This window comes from Balaenoptera borealis (assembly GCF_965194805.1).
Source record: "Balaenoptera borealis genome assembly, chromosome: 4".
Lineage (NCBI taxonomy): Eukaryota > Metazoa > Chordata > Mammalia > Artiodactyla > Balaenopteridae > Balaenoptera > Balaenoptera borealis.
Window position 1 is genome coordinate 36,677,086 of NC_138861.1, and position 21,228 is coordinate 36,698,313.

At 42.8% G+C, this 21,228-nt stretch overlaps 1 protein-coding gene across 3 annotated transcripts in view; it reads left to right on the top strand.

Annotated features, from left to right (window-relative positions):
- The window catches only part of LSM6 (LSM6 homolog, U6 small nuclear RNA and mRNA degradation associated), a 40,870-nt gene extending 22,735 nt beyond the window's left edge, over positions 1-18,135 (top strand). For 2 of the 3 annotated variants that reach the window (XM_082389045.1, XM_082389046.1), the window contains one exon: positions 2,436-2,835. In XM_082389045.1, coding sequence (XP_082245171.1) covers positions 2,436-2,470 — 35 coding nt within the window. In that variant the 3' untranslated portion in view covers positions 2,471-2,835. Of the gene's footprint in view, positions 1-2,435; positions 2,836-17,872 lie in introns of those variants that run through there. The other variant, XM_082389047.1, reaches the window with a different exon arrangement.
- Positions 18,136-21,228: the final 3,093 nt, after the last annotated feature.

A 21,228-nucleotide genomic window follows, 5' to 3' on the forward strand; every position in this document is an offset into this window, starting at 1 on the left:
TACTACAACTCAGATCTTCATTGTGGCTAGTTCTTTTTTGGGTGCTTCATGGCATTTTGGAACTAGAAATTCTCTTCTTCCCTCCCTTTGCTGATGATAAATTGAGGGGTCTTGGTACATTGACCCAGAGCTCTGTTCTCGAATACAGTGTGTTATATTCCCCCAACACGGCCTCTCACACTGGCAGTTGGTGCTCTGAGAATGGCCACTATTTGCCTGCTACCTTTGGTTTACCTCATTTGGCAGTTAGCTTGTCTTGTTTCTCTATTAAGCATTCAAATGCTTTTTTTCTGTGGGAGATTTGTATCCTTTAGTTTGGCAAAAATGACAAAAGAGGAAATATGGTTCTGAAGTTACCCAGCTTTTTTAACAACTTTTTGCTATGATTATTATGGTTACTTTCAAGTACCTGGTTTAAAAACACATTATCAGTAAAGTCATATTTGAATTTTGGGGTTGGGAGGAAGACATCAAAACTGTGGGAATTATCCCTTGATTCATCCCCACTTTTTGGTCCCATCCCCCAAATGGAGCTCTGTGACTCTTGATTCTGGGTTTTTTATTGATGTGCATTCTTTAGTTCTGGATAACTTCTTCAACCCCCGTAACACTTGGATCTCTTTGCTGTGAACTAAACATCCTGACTTTTATTGTAGTTATTCTATCTCCTGTCCTTACAATACCATATTGCTTCATATTATGTCTTCATTTTATTTTATTTAAAAATTTCTTATTAAAGTATAGTTGATTTACAGTGTTGTATTAGTTTCCGGTGTACAGCAAAGTGATTCAGTCATATATGTGTGCATATATAACTGAATATATATATTCTTTTCAGATTCTTTTCCATTATAGTTTATTGTAAGATACTGAGTATAGTTCCCTGTACTATACAGTAGGACCTTGTTGTTTATCTATTTTATGTATAGTAGTTTATATCTGCTAATCCCAAACTCCTAATTTATTCCTCCCCCCACTTCCTCTTTGGTAACCATAAGTTGGTTTTCTTTGTCTGGGAGTCTATTTCTGCTTTGTAAATAAGTTCATTTGTATCATTTTTTTAGATTCCACCTATAAGCGATATCATATGATATTAGTCTTTCTCTGTCTGACTTATTTCACTTAGTATGATAATCTCTAGGTCCATCTGTGTTGCTGCAAATGGCATTATTTTATTCTTTTTTTTAATGGCTGAGTAATATTCCACTGTATATATTTACCCCATCTTCTTTATCCATTCCTCTGTCAGTGGACACCAGGGTTGCTTCTATGTCTTGGCTATTGTAAATATTGCTGCTGTGAACATTGGGGTCACATCATGTCTTTATATATATACCTTTTTAGTCCTTCCAATGTGTAGAATTTCTTTTCCTATTTTTAATATTGTTCTTATTTGACTCTTTCCATTTAATAAGAAACGTTAATGATATTTCCCCATCTCAGTACAGCTGATAACAACAGTCAGCTAGCTGCAGGTTCTGTGAGAGGTGATAGGATGCATCCTGTCATATACAGACTACATCTTGGACTTGGCCAGTTTCCTAGGGATGTTTTTACTGTCATACTGATGCTTTCCTTTATGTAACTTTTTCCATGGGGTAATCGGTGGTAGTTAGTTATCTTTAGGCTCCATAATTCACATCCTAGGCTCTTGAAGAGGATCCTGGCTTATTTGATTAATCTGTGCTATGTCCTTTAATCAGGATATCTCTTAATGCTCATTTTGCACAAACCTGTCAGAGTCTGAGTAGGCGTGGGGGGTAGGAGGGGAGGTACACCTCTGGTGAAAGCTTGCCTCTAGTGACCAAGACATTAGATGTGGTCTGATTCTCATGTACTACATATTCAGTATACCCTGAAGAGTTCATGTGGGTGGTCACGAGAGGACTAGCTGAGCAAAACTTCGGATAAACCCAAGGTTGATACTTTACAGGGAATTCAGAATAAGGACAAAATAACAAACTCCTCACCTCTTGTTTATCCTGATGCAATTAAAAAAGTAAACAGGAAGTTTAGTGATTATATCGAGGAGATGGATGAAAATATTTATTTTTTATTTATTGTTTATTTTTAATGTGAAGTCTGGCCTGGTAGATTTACTGATTTACTTTAACCACAGTCATAATTGTTATACCTAGAATTATAAAACATTCGAAGATTCCGGAGACTTTCACATACATTTTCTTTTATCCCCTTGGTTGCGATGTGCAAATCCAGTCAGATGTATAGCTAAGGTCAGAACACAGCCCTCTAAGACATCAAACCCAGGTCTAGAGTCATAAAATTGGTCTTACAGTAGTTCTAGAATTTATTGTGTGGTTTGAGAATTCCTTTGAAATATGCAGAGGTGTCAGACTAAAATCTGCTTGCTTTTAAAACTTGCTATTATGATACTTAGGAAAGTTTTTTTCAGTTTGTTCATTTTTTCTTTTCAGTGTTGTACATAAGTACACAGAAGAGGAGGATGTGAAGACACCGAGAGTACCATACTTTTCACACTTGGATATGTTTTTTATTAAGTTTTTTGGTTCTTCTGTCATATAATTTGTCCTATTTTGTCATAGTTGGTGATTTTTCACTGACATGTGAGTGAGATAAATGTATAAAATTGTGGATTTAATTGTAAAGAGTTCTTTCATATTTAAGTTTCAGTCATTTTGTTTTACCTCTATGTCAGTGAGCAGAAAGCAAAAAGAATTTTCAAAAAAGAGATCTTTTTCTCCCTACATGATTTGTAACTGAAGTCTCAAACAACACCATTTGATTTGCCTGCTTTGCTTGTGGGACTGACTGGAATGATGGACGTGAGGACAATTAAAACATTTGTAGAGACGGTTTCCTCTATCCTGCTCTGCTCGCCGTACAAAATGCTTGAGGGACAATGTTCCACGAGGCATCCAGTTTCAGTCTCAGGCTGAAAAGGGTCCCTGAGACCAGATGCTCAGCCTCCGTTTCCATTCTCTCGATAGGAAATAGAATTGGACATCTAACCGTGGCACTTGCACAAAAGGAGTGGGAATCCGAATTGAGCTGGGGGAGCGATCCTAAAGGTTCCAACCTGCTAGGTGTAGGTGTAAACGTTCCTTTTAAGCCAAGTCTGTGCGCGCTCAGCTCGCATCTCCCCCGGGCGGTTCACGCGGTGGGTTTTCTTGCTCCCTTTCTGGAGCCCGGGCACCCACGCCGTCCTGAACACGGTGGAAAGCGAGGCCTGGAGTTTGTAAACTCATTCAGGTTCCAGTTGCTCCGCTGTGGCTGGAAGAATTTCTCTGCGCTCTGGCTTAGGGAGGGGCTCCTGGGAAGCCTTTCTCTCCAGTCCCAGCTGGGTTTGATGTGACCTCATTCAGGAGCAGAGCACAAGCATCCACGTTGCTTGGCACGAGGCAGCCTCTCTGCGTCATGTGGCTCCTGCCGAGAGGGTTTCCCACTCTATTTGTGACGTTTCCACCGCCCTGCTGTATTCCCTGAACAGTTCACGCTTTCTCTCGGAACAACAAATATCTGGGCACTGCGGTTGAACGAACACCAGACAATTGTGTGGCCTTCCTCCTCCGCCCCTCCCCCCTCTAGGCAGCAGTCCTGTTCCAGGAGCGCCGTGTGAGTTTCAACAGTTTCCTGGTTGAAGGATGTGCGGGCAGGATGGGGAAGGAGGGGAGGGGAGGGGCGGTGCTGGGTCTGGAGAGGCATGTGTGGTATTTTGTCTGGTTTTAGCTTAAAGATCACAGAGTAATTGGAAACAATTATTTTTTAATTAATAACTTGGAAAGGTGAACAGAAACATTTCACAAGGTATTAGAGTGTGCACACCAAAAATAAAACTATGCTTCAATAATTTATCACTCCTTGACAGGGGCTTGAAAAGGGTCCGGTCTGTAAGTACAAATCAACAATTTGCTCTTTTATAAATGACTTCTTCTAAGGGGAAAATGGATGTCCCTCCAAGTGGAGCATACATGTTCTTATTTGTTTTGTAGAATATGGGGCTGCCAGGTTACTGCATCCCTTCATTTACTCACATCAGCTGCTTCTAAAAGCAATTCCATTGTTACCTCCCACCAATCTGTAGCATCCTGTTTTTACTAACTTCTTCCCTGACCTCCCTTTCAGTATGTGTCTTTATTTTCCCCTTGCCGTCTCTCTATTCTAATATCTGTACGGTGGAGTAGTGTTTTCAACCATGGAACTACTTTTAATCATGATCGACTTTGGGAAATGCTACCATTTTTATGGTAATAAAGGACTGTATTATTCACTTGTACCGATGCAAGTTGTCCCCTGTGTGTACCTTCACATAGTAGAACCGTGAAACAAAGTATAAAAGCTAAAATGACTTTTTTTCTTAACTGGAGTCTCCTAGAGGTCAGTGAATGATTTCCAGTTGCATCGTAGCAAAGACATTTGTTCTGGGTTGAAGAATTTTTCACTTGAGTAAATACATTTTTCCCTGTCTCTCTGCCCCCAAACTTTGGCCACCAGGCTCTGTCTCTTGGGCTGTGACAAAACAGTGTTTAGCGAGAAACAGAAAATTGTGCTTGATTTTTTTTTTTTTTTTTTTTTTTTTTTAAGACTATCTGACTTCATGTTCTGTTTTGGTCTTCTGAGCTGTTCCTTGGTTAATCTTCCAACAAGTCGAATTGATTCTTACTTCAAAACTGTTTATCCCAAAACAGAGCTGTTGACAAGTACAAATACAGATGGCAGACATGTGCTGTGATTTCCACATTCACATCTCAGCATTCAGGAAGGGAATGCTATTGAGAGATGGTTTACATCTTCAGCTTTTTTTATTCAGGGCGATGTGGAGTGCATGCTGGGAGTGCTTCATGACGTGACAAATAGTCAGTGTTTAAGGGATTTCTGTTAAGGTCTGAGAACTCAGCGGCGATGACTTGCGTGTATGGCTTATCACCTGGGAGGCTATAATAATCTACTTTATAAGAATAAAAGCGACCTCTGGGGGAAACATTGTCTTCGATAATCACACTGACTCACGAGTGACCTTAGTACAGCATTCCAGGCCGAAGGGCCAGTCTGTCCTCTTACCGTGGGCTGGCACTGACCTTTGTCCTCATAGAAAATGATCCTCAAAGTATTGGCTAGCTCTTCTATTCAGAGGCAAATCCTGGCCCATTCTGTGGCCAGGACTAGTCTCCACAGCCAAACTGCATTAACTACCTTTTTTCTCTCCACGAAAAGAAATCATTGGTGAAAGGAAAACAAACTACAGTTTTTATCTTCCGTGACCTTGTTTCTGGAGGGCCTGCACTCAACAGCATGGCTCTGACTACCTTTACTAAGATTGCCCCCATCGTTGTTGAGCTAAACTCCACCTAAGAGTCAGGCTTGACCTCTGGGGTCTGAATATCCAGCAGCTACTTTTATTCCAGTTTGTACCAGTACACACCAGTACACAGCAGACATGCGGCACCCACGCATGTCTCCGTTGTTGACCGACCAGCTTTGCCTCACCAGTTGGAGTCCAGTTAGCCAAAGTGGGGAAGAGACCACAGAAGTGGGTGGGCAGGAGTGGCACATGCCAAGTGGCGGGACAGCGGTTGTGACCCTGATACTTGCTCTGCTCCTCTCTTAGCCTGCTTCCCTGATTTAGGGGATGGGCGAGGGGGCCAGGCAGTGGGGTTGACGGAAGTGGTAGCAGAAGTCAGTTTCACATTTAGGGAATGACAACAGTAGGCAGGCACTGTGCTAGGTACTGTGGGGAGAGTAAAGTAAACGTGACCCTGTTCATGCTCTCCATACGAAGTGTGTAGGTTTAGGTGTTTATGGGAGAAAATAGTGCTATCCTTTTTTTTTTTTTAAATTGAGCCAAATTTTGAGAATTCTTTTAAAAATCTGAACACTTTAGATGGATTTGATAATCTCAACTGTATGTTCGTATCTTGAAATTCCAGATAACCTCAGGACTAGATAATTTTGAAATCTGATTGTCTCCATCTGTTTATCCCATTTCCTCACAGACCCATATGGTTCAAACTCCCATCTTTATACTCTTTTTTTTTTTTTTTTTCCATCTAGCAAAAGCCAGATTTTTGGTTTCGATTCATCTGTCTTATTGAAAGATAATCTCTTCTTAGTGGTAATTTGGGAGTTATAGCAAATAGAAGGTGGACATATTCTAGGACCTTCATAAAATCATAAAACACTGGAACAGTTGAGATAGAACATTTTGTAAACAAGATAGGTCTTGTTTACAAAATGTTCAAATCCATATGGACTCCATTTATTCCAAGTTTCATAATGGAATGGATGCTGGTGGGTTTGGCAAAATATTCTACCAATAACTTGGATTAAGGCGAGGCCAGTTTGTGAAAAGTTGACATAAAATAATTTTAGAGAAACTGTTTTACTACCATCATGTGCAGCATTCCAAATTACTATTCAGTGTTTACATCAAATAGAAGTCCTACTGAACTTGTAGTAAAGGAAAAAGAAAACATTTGTAATCAGCATGTTGAGTGGATGTTGCTAGGATACCAGACGGCTTTTTTTTTTTTCCAGGTGGTGTGTCAGTCATAACACCCAAATCTCAGTGGTTTGAAACAAATGATTTCACTCATGCTGTACATCCACAGGGGCTTGTAGGTGGGACTCTGCTCATGTGGTCACCTGGGGCCCCAGGCAGAGGGAGGCAGCCCCTTATGTTTCTAGCATCTCAGCGTGACTCGAGGCTTGGTGCCCTGGCAGAAGAGCATAAAGCATCATGCCCTGGCTCTTAAATGCTTCTGCCTAGAAGTGACACCATTCACTCCCACTCTCATCTTACTAGCCAAAGGAAGTTACATGGCCAAGGTTTACCTTAAGTTTTCAGTAAAGTATAATCTTTTCATGGACCTAGACGGAGAGGAAGCCAGAAATATCGGTGAACAATGTTCATATTTATTACAGTATGTGTATTAGGGTTCTCCAGAGAAACGGAACCAATAGGGTGTGTGTGTGTGTGTGTGTGTATGTCTGTCTGTCCATCCATCCATCCATGGGGGGCAGGGAGGGGACATTTATTTTAAAGGACTGGCTCACGCAGTTGTGGAGGCTTGGTATTTCAAAATGCACAGGGTAGGCTGGAGACCTGGGGAAGAATTGCAGTTCGAGTCCAAAGGCAATCTGGCAGAATTTCTTCTTCTGGGGAGGTCAGGTTTTTTTCTGTTAAGGTCTTCAACTGATTAGATGAAGTCTGGCCACATTATGGAGGGTAATTTTGCATTACTCAGAGTCTGCTGATTTAAATGTTAACCTCATCTAAAAAATACCCTCACAAAAACATCTAGAATATTTGACCAAAAACTTCAGTACCATGGCCTAGCCAAGTTGACTCATAAAATTAGCCATCCCAGAATGTTAACTACATCCTTTGCATTATAAATTTTTCTTACAGACTGCAAAGTCTCAGATTTTTATTGCCTTGAAAAAAATCCTTTTTTCGCCGACAGGGGTTGAGGGACCTGTGTTCTAATGCCTTAACTACTTCTTCACTAGATTCCAAAGGACAGTAGTGATCGTTCCTTCCATAGTTTCTGAAGCTGGGTGTGGGTAGGTTGGGTTGGTTTTGTTGCAGGATAACTTCAAAATTCCCTATATTTCTGGATTTAAAAGAAAATGCAAAAGGTAAGAAAATCCTTTCCATGGAGCAGGTAAACATGACCCCAAGCCAGACAAATATGTTTTCTGTCCACATGCTGTGGAGAGCCATGGAGACTTTCATGTACATCCCAGCCATACTGTGTGTCAGCTGTGTCTCAGAGGCACAGGGTATATTACATCTAAAACTGAACTTCATCACTTTTCAAACATTAGGTTGGTATGGCTCTCACTTTCAGTATATTTGAAACCCTTTTTAAGTATCTTTATCCTGAGAAAGCGAATGTGCTTCCTATTTGTCCGGTTGGTAGGACCTGACCTTTGAGTTGGGCAGGTCTGCCTCACACCCTCTTCCCAGTCCCTCTGGCATGAGCACAGATGCAAAGATTTCTGGGATGATTTCCCCGCCTTGGGAGTGCGGTAGAGGATCCCCACGGGGATCACGCCTCCGCCCTGATCCCAGGAGCCGACTGGGCTAATCCTCGCGGTCTCCCTTTGTGGTCACTGATCAAGGCAGTCCCCTTTCCCAGACGCTGAAGCCTGAAGCAAAGAAGTTCCGAGACTTGCCTGGGTCACTTGGGGAGTGGCTGCGACTAGAATAACAGTTCCCACTGCTATTTGATCAGGCTCTTAAGTGCTGAGTTCCGTCGACTCCTCTGTTGATTGTGCATTTAATCAATAAATCAATGTTCTCTTAACTCATCCTCCCAGTAGTCGCAATAAGAAGGTCCCAAGGTGTGTGCACAGACTGCGGTCCTCTGCATTCAGAGATGATGTTGCTGACAGTGATTTGTTGGCGCTCCGCTTGGGTGTGACAGGAAAGATCAATAGGCAGCCAGCAGCCCTTTACACCCTGGCCGAGGTACAAGCTGCCCTTTGGCTGTGTCTGCAGGTGCTGCATCTTGAGTTTTTTGAGATGACTGTCTCTTAGGATTTGTTCCCCCGCCCGCCCGACCCCCGGAGTCTCCTGAATCCTAATTTCTACACGCCAGGCTGTTTCCCAGCAGCCCTTTGCTGCCTCTTCATGTTAGAAGCTGCATCGTCGGACCCAGTAAGTACATGAGAGAGATGGAGACAAGACTGTGTGCAGTGGGATCTGCTTTTCCTCCCCGACCCAACTCTGGCTGCATCCATTGTCCTTGGTCACAGGTACATGCGCTCAGATGTCAAATAAAGACTGAAACAGTTTGGTGCCCTTTCCAGAGTGAGATTTGCCGTGCCGCTTGACCGCCCTCCTCTGCACCCCGTCACCCCCACAGTGTGAGCTCAGGGGTCCCTCGCCCCCCACCCCTTGAAGCAAGACCCTCCCCATGAAACCACCGCCCCCAACACATGGGGTTCAGAATCCAACCAGGTCGTGTTGTGTTTCCTGTTAGATACATTTTACTTGACAAGTTTACTGATGACTCCTCTTTTGCTGTTCTCCTTACCATCTTTCACTTTATTATATAACTTAAAAAAAAAAAAAAAAAACTTTTCACTGAAGATGATCACTTTGAGAATTGTGATGGAAAAGTCCAGGATGTCGAGAGATGTAGCGGGCCTCCATCAAAATGTCCTATTGTGTTTGCATTTTGGAAAAAAAGAGAAACATTCTATTTTAAGAACTATTTAAAATACTTCTTAAGAATGGGTGAGAGGCTGAGTGAGAATAGATGCTTTTCGCCTGATTAGAACAGTGTTTTCCCAAATGAACCTGTTTTGCCCGTTCAGAGAAATGAAAGTATTGTTTTAACTGAAAAGGAAAACTAGGGTAAATAATCAAGCCATCAGACAGAGAATTTAAAAACCATTCTTTTTATTATTGAATAAAACCCAGAACAGACTCTTAATATGATTCCTTTTATTATTGTCATTCATTCCCCTTTAATGGAGTGAAACTTAACTCCAAACTAAGGCGTTCTCTTCTCTTCTTGCACCATCTCTCCTGTGTTGTGGGAGAGACCAGCCTTGAGACTACAGTTCCTGTTCCTGACACCACCCCTCCCAGCTTATACAGGCATCATTTCTCTCCAAGTTGCCCTTCTTCTGAATGTCATTGTCGATTTCTGTATTTTTCGAACAAGCTGACCCTACCTCGAGCTTTCCGTGCGGGGGGAGGAGATGTGCCGAAGTCACGGCTGACCTTCAGTGGAGGAAGGACCCATCCCACAGGCAGTGACCCTTTGGGGGGCTGGTGGGTGAGCGTCACTGACGTGGGTGCTTTAGGAATTCAACAAAACATGAAGAAAGAAGTTCCTCTCTGGCACGTGTGGACGCATGAGAGACACACCACTCCAGTTTAGATAGAAAACAGCGAGGAGACTAGATGGATTTTAGAGCCATTGTAGACTGGAGGCTCCTTGCAGGTAGGGCTGTGTTTGGCTTTGTATTTCCAGTGCCTGAAAGTGTCTGGCTCTTTGGTGTTTGTTTGCTGTCTTCCTGATGACAAGTAACCACACAGAAACACAGTCCTGACGCCCTTAAATAATTTACCTGGGTCGTTGGCAGGCATTTTTGCTTCCAGATAGACATGCTCTCATCCTCAGCATCAGGCCTACTATTATATATTACTGGAAAGTTTGAAAACACTGGCAAAGGCAGGTTACGGCGCTATTCCTTGATTTTCTAACATTTGCTGGCAGTTCATCCCGCTACAAGGAGGCCATCTGACACATTTTTGGCTTGCCTGGCTGACAGTTTCATCGCTTAGAAATCAGACGAAACACCAAGGAGGGTTGATGCTGGGCTCAGAGGAGGAAATGCTCACCAACAGAGAAGTGATGGGAATTGGGGAAAGTGACTTTGTCACATAAAATAAACATGAATGTAGTCAGACACATATCCCAGCCTTTAGGAAGGCAGATATCCAAAAGTTCAGAGAAAACATCATCTTGTGAGAGGAGACTCCAGAAGGTTAGAAACTTTCGTAAAGTTGTTTCCTGTACTGAAACTCCAAAGAGAAAGTGAAGGATCGGCCTTCAGAGAGTTCCCCATGATACTGATACCAAGAGCATCTTACTTCATGCTGGGCAGTGCTAAGCTCCTCACAGCAACCCCACGAGATCGACATTATTCTTCCTTTTGCAAATGAGCAAGTTGAATCACAAAGAGGGACTTGCTCGGCATCACCCAGCTAGTAAGTGGCAGGGGTGGGATTTCCACCCAGCAGTCTGATTTCAAAGACCCTAACCCACCACCTGAATATGTCGAGAAGCCCAAACCACAAATGAGCTGAGGCTTTTCAGAATAAAGTGAACCACCAAGGGACGGGCCACTTGTTAACGGGGTGCTACCAGGTGGTAAGAAGACCAGGCTATTCTTTATTCGTAAAAAAAAAAAAAATCTCCAAGCTGAAAACATTCCTAGGAGAGAAAGAGAATCCACCAAAATACAGGAGACTGTAGCTCATCCAAGTTAACTCATTGAATTATGTCCCCCTGCACATAACAACTTGCTGGTGACCTTGAGGAAATGCTGTTAGGAGTCTGTGAGATCCAAGAAAACAAGAGGCGAGCAACTGCCCTGGTTTTAAAAAAGGAAGAAAAGGTTAGGAAAACAACGGATCCGTGACTTGAGGTTACAACCTTTCAAATTCTTCTGAGGTTACTCAAAATAGAAAAAGAGGAAAAAAAGGGGTGATTTTTAGGAGGCACTTTGGGTTCACTTGAAGAAGACATGCCAAGACCACATTAGTATGGTTTTGAGCAGCTACACTAGAGGAAGATCACTGTGACACCACCATCATCACCATCAATGTCATCCCAGCTAACAGCCATCCAGCCAGGCACTGTCTAGAGCACTCGGCTTACATCACCTCATTTCATCTGCAGAACCAGCCACCCTAGGGCATAGCCATGGTCTCTCTCTCTCTCTCTTTTTTTAAATATATTTTATTAAAGTATAGTTGATTTACAATGTTGTGTTAATTTCTGCTCTACAGCAAAGTGATTCGGTTATACATATATATATTCTTTTTCATATTCTTTTCCATTATGGTTTATTACAGGATATTGAATATAGTTCCCTGTGCTATACAGTAGGACCTTGTTGTTTATCCATTCTATATATAATAGTTTGCATCTGCTAACCCCAAACTCCCAGCCCTTCCTTTCCCCACCTGCCCTCCCCCTGGTAACCACAAGTCTGTTCTCTATGTCTATGAGTCTGTTTCTGTTTCGTAGATATGTTCATTTGTGTCATGTTTTAGATTCCATATATAAGTGATATTATATGGTATTTGTCTTTCCATGGTCTCTTAATCTTACCACACTGAACAAAATTTCTCAACCTTGTGGACAAAAATAAAATAGAGAAGTTGCTGGTATGCTTGAAGGATTTGTAACTGATTCTTGGAAAAGAAACTACGTAAACACACGTGGGTGAGCAACTACACTTAAAATGAGTTGCAACCTTCTGTTCTTGGTTCTATACAGTTTCATATTTTCATCAATTACTCAGGTAAAAGAATCAAAGATTTTTCAGATGATGTAGTATAAGTAGGAACAGATAATATTAGAAATAGAATCAAGAATTGAAAAGCTTAATAATCTAGAATAAGAGAAGGAAAGCAATAAACTGGAAACAAAAAAGCACTTCAATTAGGGTTTGGTTTTTTTTTTAAGTTACATAACACAGTTTGTATTATTGAATGATTGAATCTCATTGTAGGAAGGAATTGTTGGCTCTCTAGCTCACCCAAACAGTCCCACTCAATAGTTCTCCAGGCCAATGTTTTTCAGTCCGCATGATATGGCACTGGAGATGAAATCAATTTAGTGGATGAAGTTCAGCATTTTAAAAAAGTAAAATAGAGGGACTTCCCTGGTGGTCCAGTGGCTAAGACTCCCCACTCCCAATGCAGGGGGCCTGGGTTCGATCCCTGGTCGAGGAACTAGATCATGCATGCACGCCTCAACTAAGACCTGGCACAGCCAAAATAAGTAAATAAATATTTTTTTTTAAAAAAGTAAAATAGAAAGAAAAACCCAAAGTGCACCATAGCAATTAGTAGTAGTAGTAGTTAGACTTTTGTTTCCATTTTATTCTCAATCACGTATGCATGTATATGGTGGTGATATCAAATATATTATCTACTATATGTATATACTATATGTAATATATACTATGTATAATATATATATATAAAATTTTCTGAAGATTGTGGTTGAAAATTTGAAAGCCACTGCTATGGCCCATTCTTAAATACCTTTCTTTCATTGCTTCGTAAGTAAGACACTATCTACATGAAAATCTACAGACTTCTACTTTGTCTTTGTACAGATTTGACTCATAGGAGGATTTTTTTCTATTAATATTGAATTTAAATTTGTTCTGAGCTTGAGCACATTCGTTGTCTCTCAGCCCTGCCACATACTGGCCAGAAGATCTTTGCTGAAACCATTTTACGTCTTTAATCCAAGATATCCAAACCTGTAAAAATACAAATATTACTAATAACAAAGCAATAATGCTTTCCAAACTTAATGTGACAGTAAAATCTTTTTTTTTAAGAGAAGACACTTTTAAAAACTCAAGGTTTCACAAGTGCTCTTCTTCTTCATAATCCTTAAGTTTACCTTGGACAAACCTAATCTCTTCTTGTCAACCCTTCAGCTATTTGAAAACACCTCTCATAAATCTTCTCCCCTGTCCGTCCAACTGCTCTTCGGAAATGCAGGTTCAGAGTCCACAGGCCACTCCGGCCACTCTCTTCTAAATGCACTCCAGTTTGCATATGTTTATTCTGTTTTATTTATTTTCTTCTGTATACTCATTTTAAAGTAAGTATGCAACGTGAAAAGTGCCATGCAAGCAATGAAAATAGCCGTGTTGGGTGAAGGAACTTATTGACAATGACTTTGCTGTTTCAAAATTGTTTGGTTTTTTTTTTTAACATCTTTATTGGAGTATAATTGCTTTACAATATCAAAATTGTTTTTCATGTTAGTTTAGACCCATCTTCCACAGAAATAAAGCAGGGTGCCCAGAATCTAATTCCAAATGTAGACTAGTGATCTCAGAATATGAAGAACATATTCTTGTTCAAACAACAAAATTGCGCTAAGAAGTTTTGGGTTGTTTTTAGTGACATGCTTGTAGTTTAAAACTCTAAAGTTTTTTTGTTTGTTTTGTTTTGTTTTTTATGCCTGCTGGTGAGCCATATCTCTACCATCTTGGGTTTGTGCCATTGGTTTTTTTCTGACCTAAGAAAAGCACTTAACATTTGTCCTTGTTTAATTTCATCTTGTTAGATTCAGCTCATTGCTCCGGCCTGTCAAGATCGTTTTTCATTATTATTCTGTCGTGTGGTCGTCTGCCTGCTCATCCCAGGGCTGGTCACCTACAGGCCAGAGTTACATGCCCGCCACACCTCCCTCCCTCAGCCCTGGGGGAAGGGGCCACAGGGAGCCCCTCGTCAGATGACATGAAGGAGCTGACAATCAGCATCCTTGCGGAGAGATCCTGCAGCCAGTTTATCATCTCTCTAGTTATCCTTGTGTTATTTTAACCCATTTTTCTCCTTATGGCCCATAAAGATAATAAGTAGGCAACTGGTTATACTTACCTTTCTTACTTAGCTGCCAGGAAGTTCAGAGCCTGGGCCAATTATCCATTTTCAATGGGTCTAAGCCATTCAAAATCGATAGAAATAAACTAATAACATGTGTGGTAAAAAGCTTTTTGTTTTTAAATGATGCACTTCTATAATATATGTAATTTAAAAGAATCTGGCTATATAAATTCCACTTGGGACTGTTCCTATCTTGTATATTTCAAATTGGGTTATTTTTATACACATGGCACAGAAAAGCAAAACACTAAGGAGCTGCCATATTTGAATTTTGTTTAGACAAAAACTATGTTCGAATAATTAATATTTTCTGCTGAACTATAGATCCTTCAGTAACACACGTGTGAATTTGACTTTGGGAGGGAGATAGAGGTGCTTTGGTGGAGGAATTAGTACTGATGCACCATCTTATCATGTGAGATAAGCAAACAAATCAGCAGGAGATTTAGTGAAATGATGGCGTTAAAGTGGTATTATTGGCTCAGCTCAAGGAAGACCTTTCATTAAACTTTGAAGAGTGCTGGTTGCTACATGGATTTTGTCCCCTTTACATCAATGTTTTTATGGGAAGGAAGAATTAAGTACTGGCCTAGGAATTGGGAAGGCTGGTGTTTCTCCTTCCAGCTTTCCTGATCGGAAGCAAATGAGTACATTTCTCTAAGAGGCCTCAGACTCATGCAGACGTGGGCCCCCCTCACGTATTAGAGGTGTGTGCAGAGGACTTCAATGATTCGCTAAAGACACTGGCCAGTCTCCCAGTAGCAAGTGCAGGTGTAGTATTAACAGCTGTACGGCACTACCCTAGAGGCCGACTTCTACTGCGATTTAACAGGAGGCCAGTGAGCGAGGCTTGTCCATTTCAGGTGCCCGTTTAGTAGAAGAAAGGGCTGTGTTAACAGAATGTGACAGAACTCCAGTGGGTCTGGGGGGAATTTGGACCCGGCTCCGGAGTTGGGGGTCATAAAGCCAAAGAAGGAATTTGTCCTCAGAAATTGTCTATAAAAAGTGAACCAGAGAATCGTCTTTGGAGTTTGGTCTTTGTAGGTGCCCTGAAAAATATTTTTTAACATTTTCTCAATTTTGATGAAGGGCCTTCACATTCAAAGATTCTGGTATTCTCCATTGCCAAGGGAGGGCAGGGTAGAGAGTGCTAATCAAACAATCTGCTTCTTTTTGATGCAGGCTGGATAAGAGGTTTGGATCACTTCTGTAAGGAGGAAACTTAGAGAACCCTCCTTGTCGGGACTGCTTCTGTGATGGGACAGAAGAAAGAAGTGTGAAGGGCGAGAAAGTGAAGGTTGATATTTAGGTACTAGACTAAGCATGTTCTTTATTTTAAAAAGAGGGAGAGAAAAAAGGGAAAAAGAAAATATATCCTTAGAATTTTAAAATTTCTTTAACTTGAGAACATCTGCCATGGATGGAAGGATGGAAAACGTTTGACAATGTGCAGTACTGGGGCGCCCTTACCTCCAGTTACGCTGCAGCCTTTTTACCTGCATCCTTTGAAGGAGTGGGTTTGCCCGTTTATGTTAGGTTTGCAAGTTCAGGATGCGAGTTCCTCCGTGAGGGGAAGTTCTCACGGGGTGTCCTGCTTACCCAGAGGGCCTTCCAAACCCTGGTCCAAGAAGCAGAAAATTGAAGTCTCGCTGCCATCCTTATCCTTAATTTACTTTTTAGAACCATCACAACCCTCACTCTCTGTATACTTCAGTTTTCTGGAACATTGATGGCAGCTGTAACAGCACAGGAGTTGGGCCACAGGTTCCAGAGCTCCTCCACTTAGGAGCAATGTGACCTCAGACAAGTTGTCATAATCGTTCTATGCCTCAGGCTCCTCATCTGTAAAATGGGAGAGCATTAATACATAGTTTATAGAGTCGTTGTGAAGATTAGATGAGCTCATACAAGTAGAGTTAGATGTGTGCCTAGCACATAGTAAGAACTCAACAATTGGGAGGTATTATTCCTCCTTCCCTGGGAAGGTTGGAAGAGGATGATTAAAATAAATGAAACACATAGAGTTCTGAGCACAGAATGCATGCACCTTGATCTTCCTTAGCTTCTGTCTGTGCTAAATTATTTAACAGATAGCCTCACAATAAGCATGGTACTGTGCTATGTATTGGAGCTTAGCAACTTTAAGATGAATCCTACCCTCCAGGGGTTTAGCGCTTGGTTGGTAGAGAAGATAAGACACACAAAGCCGATCAGTTGCAATGCAGGGCAGTGAGGGGGACCAAGTGGCCACATGAGGATAAAGAGTATACATGGTGTAGGATACTTACAAAAGGCTACAGAACAGTCATAAACGAATTATTTGAAGACTGATCTTTGAGACTAATTTTTGGCATCCAATCACAAGATGTGAGTGTTTGGGTTTTTTGAAAAGGGAAAAGGAAATTTTTCACCAACCCCCAGATACTCCTTCTCTGTACTTCCATAGTCATATGTGATTCTATCTCTGCTGATCATTTATCCCATAGTTTTGTGATTATCTGCTGATGCTTTAGTCTCCATCTCCAGCATTACAAAGGCAGATGTTGTGTTATTCATCTTGATAGCCCAGCCCTGTGTACATGGCCTGCACTTAGTAGGCATTTAGGAAAGGTTGGCTGAGGAGTGGATGATGCTGAGAGGGCATTTTCAGCATGTCTAAGATTGAACGCTATCTTCCCTATTTCAGATGTAGGTTATATTTTTCGTTCAGGCTTTCTAAATACCAATTTTTTTAATATACAGTCTATTAATTTTTTTTAATTAATTAATTTATTTTTTTTTGGCTGTGTTGGGTCTTCGTTTCTGTGCGAGGGCTTTCTCCAGTTGCGGCGAGTGGGGGCCACTCTTCATCGCGGTGCGCGGGCCTCTCACTATCGCGGCCTCTCTTGTTGCGGAGCACAGGCTCCAGACGCGCAGGCTCAGTAGTTGTGGCTCACGGGCCTAGTTGCTCCGTGGCATGTGGGATCTTCCCAGACCAGGGCTTGAACCCGTGTCCCCTGCATTGGCAGGCAGATTCTCAACCACTGCGCCACCAGGGAAGCCCAAAATACCAATTTTTAAAAACCCCTCCTTTGTCTCCACACAAACAGTCTCCAAATCTTACTGACTCTTCCCTTTACTTCCATTTCCTCCCAACAGCATCACTGGCTCCATCACCCTACATCAGGCGTGCCTCATTTTATTTCCGGATAATTACAACTAACGCAATCCGTTTTTTCCCACTTTCACACCATTGTTCAATCTCTTTCTCCGGCTTTGAATGTTCTACTACCCTTCTCTATCTATCCAAACCCCACCTAACCTCTAAGATCCACCATCTTTTCTTGTTTCTAGTTGAAATACCTCTCTCTGCTCTAAATTCTGGTAGCCTGGCTTTAATCTCCCTTCTGATAACAGCTGTGATTATTGGTATGCCTCATTATACAAGGACACCTAGTCCTTACAGTATCCTTGTGAGAAATCTAATCATCTCCCCATCTCACAGATGGGAAAACTGAGGTTCATCAACATTAATTAGCTTGCCAAGGCCACACAACTAACTTGCCATCTGACTTCTTTCTTCTATATCCTGCCACCCCACCCCAAGTAAAACGTTAACTCCTAGAGAGAAGAGATACTGCTGATACTTTCTTACATTAGCCAACTCTCTGTGAGTACTTTTTTGCAAATTCAACTATCCAACTATTGATTTGTTTTAAAGTCCTGTTCGTCTGTATTGTTCTTTAACAGGGAGAATACAGGAGAGGATAATTGGGTAGAAAAAAAGCACCGAAAGTTTCTTTTTTTCCAATGGAAGAAAGTGCATGGCGGCATGGAGAAGGAAGCTAGTTGACAAGCCTGCGACATTTACATAAATGTCCATCAATTTCCCATTTTTAAGTAAATTAAAGTCGAGTTCAAAGAAAATTGTGAAAATTTTTCTCTTTTCTTACACTGATTGTCCCAGAACTCCAGAAATCTGTAGGCTTTTTAATAAAATTTTTATTTCTGAATATTACAATGATCACCACAGTAACAATACTAGAATAACCATATCTGCCTACAAACACCAATCAATGTCAATGGAAATTCATGACCAAGGCATGAAAAAGGGACAAAGGGTGTTAATAAGTTACCAAAGGCAGGGCCTTCCCTGGTGGTCTAGTGGGTAAGACTCCATGCTCCCGATGCAGGGGGCCCAGGTTCGATCCCTGGTCGGGGAACTAGATCCCGCATGCATGCCACAACCAAGAGTTCGTGTGCCAGAACTAAGAGTCTGCATGCTGCAACTATGAGCCCACATGCTGCAACTAAAAGATCCCTCATGCCATGACTAAGACTCGGCACAGCCTAAATAAATAAATAAATATTTAAAAAAATAAGTTACCAAAGGCACATTCTCCATTTCTCCCTTTCAGAGACCTCTAAACATGAAGAAAATGTCCCAAGGATGGGACTGGGCTGGTGAACTTGGCAGGTCCTTCCTCTCTGAGGATTCCATGGAGGTTGGGAAACACTTTTCCAAGGCTGCTCCCATACCTGGAGGATGCAGGTGGTGTGGCTGTGGCCATCATCATGTGCCAGACTTGGTCCATGTCATCCCAAGAGGCTCTAAGTATAGCTCATTCTATGCCTTCATGACTAAAATAAAAGTAAACATATGTATAATTTTCTATCTGGAAGAAATCTGAGGGATCATTTAATTCAAACCTTTTATTTTACACCGGAGACAACACAGAGAAGTTAAGTGCTTTACCAAAGGACACAGAGCTGCCGATTTATAACCATAAAACCCACCATGAAAGAGAATTTTCTTGTGTGTGAAGTTAATGTAACTCTTCTAGTCGGGGGCCATGGGATGTTAATGTAACCACTTAGTCACTTAATGTATCAAGTCCAGCCAGATTGCCAGTGTGAAATGACTCCAGCAGATTCAAACAGAAAGCAATGTTTTCTTGCTTTCCCTGTGCACCCAGATCCGAATGGGGATAGGAACGCCCGCGGAGCCCAGATGCTGGATACCCTCTTTCTCAGCCCCACTCTGGTTCTCGCTTCCTCACAATCACACCCCTCACACCCCTGCCCCCCGAGGGCTGCCTGGCAGGAAGCCCCTCCTCTCTGTGAACCAGCTCCATCCTCTCTGCAGCTCAGTCCGCTTTCTCCTTCCCCAAGCAAACATGCTCTGAGCCCTTCCTTTGTGTCCAACCCGTGCTGAGGGCTCCCTGCTTACTCTTTATCACCTCACTGAAACCTCACAGAACATGGGGATGCAGGTACAAGAAGGACGGTTGTCCTCATGTTTGGAGGAGGTTATAAAGGGGGTCAGTGGCAGAGCTGTGGGGAGAGACCGCGTCTATCACAGCCTGGAAGCTCTGGAACCTTTGGCAAGTTAGACACAGGGGCTCAGTTTCCTCCCCTGTAAAATGGGCTAACAGTAGTACGGCCCTCCGGTGGTGTGAGTGTTCGCGAGCTAATTGGCTAAATGTCCAGAATGTGGCACAGGGAGTCCTGCCAACCCAGCGGAGGCTGTGAGTGAGACAGGCAATGAAGGTCATGCCTCGGATAAGGTGTCCTCCTGGTTTCCACCAACAGGAACACTTAGTACCTGGGTGAATGGCAGGATTATTTACTGAGCCGTGTGTGGGCTCTCTCCAGCTGCTTGCCATCCCCTCTCTAACCTGGGGGCTGGCCTTTTGAGAATCACTACATCAGAGGGCGTATTTGTTACGGGGCTAAAGCAGAAGTGTTGGCACCTTACCCCTCTCTCTGTGGTAGGTAGATTATACCAGGTGACCGGGGTGGGGAGTTGGCTGGGGATAGTGGGGAGGGGCCGGGGGAGGGGAGATAGCCAGTTATCCCCAAGGCTAGGAAGGGAGTGGAGAGGGGTGAAGAGGTTGGCCACACCCCCTCTTTCCTAGCAGCAGGAATCTGTGCCCCACTCACGGGGGACCCGTCAGAGGGGGTGGGAAACCCTCAGAGGGCAAAGGCCACACGGTGCATCTGGGGAGGTCGAAGCCCAGCCTGGCTGGAGACTTGAGACTTTCTTTGCACCAGAGCATCTGAGCCAGAGCCTTCAAATGACCTTGTGAGCAGCGGCGACGGAAGACCCTCACCCTAGGTTCCTGAGCCCCCCAGAGTCTCTGCTGACTTAACAGAAGATTGAGATTTCCTCCTTCCTGGTGGGACAGAGGCTTGGAGAAGTCAGAGTCTATCAGCGTGATTTCACCCTGCACGGGGAGCACCGACGTCCTGGCCGAGGGAGCTCGACCTCCTCTGGTGTCTGCAGGGCAGACGGTCTCACACTTGCCGTGACGGCCTGAGCAACTTGGCCCCCAAACCGACATTACGGGCCTGGAACTGTTGTCTCCGAGTCGGTGCTTTGCCCATTAAGTCACTCACTTCATTACCTGGAGCGGAGACTAGGCCTAACGGTCCAACTGCTGCCCTTTCTGGAGCCCCACCTCCTGTTATCTGGCACCACCCATGCTAGGATTCTCTCTAGGACATCCTGCATTTATTTTCTTTTTAATTTTTAAAAATAAACTTTATTGAAGTATAGTTGGTTTACATTGTTGTGTTAATTTCTGCTGTACAGCAAAGTGACTCAGTTATACATATATACATTCTTTTTCATATTCTTTTCCATTATAGTTTATCCCAGGATATTGAATATAGTTCCCTGAGCTATACAGTAGGACCTTGTTGTTTATCCATCCTGTACATAATAGTTTGCATCTGCTAACCCCAAACTCTCAATCCATCCCTCCCCCACCCCCCTCCCCCTCGGCAACCACAAGTCTGTTCTCTGTGTAGGACACCCTGCATCCAGTCGGTCACCAGATGCTACCAAGTCCATCTCCAAATGGCCTCCTGAGTCCCTCCCTCCCGTTATCCCCACTGTGACTGTTCACCTCACCCTTTCTGACTGACCTGCAATACCGTGGCCTCTTCCACAGCCCCTGGGCTCCCTTCTCTTCCAAAGTTGTCTTAAGGGATCCCACTGCCTGCCTGCCTACTCTACTGCTTAAACAGCCATGGAAGCTCCTTACTTCCCACTGAATGCGGCTGAACCTCCTAATACTATGATGTGCAAATCCCTTCAGCGT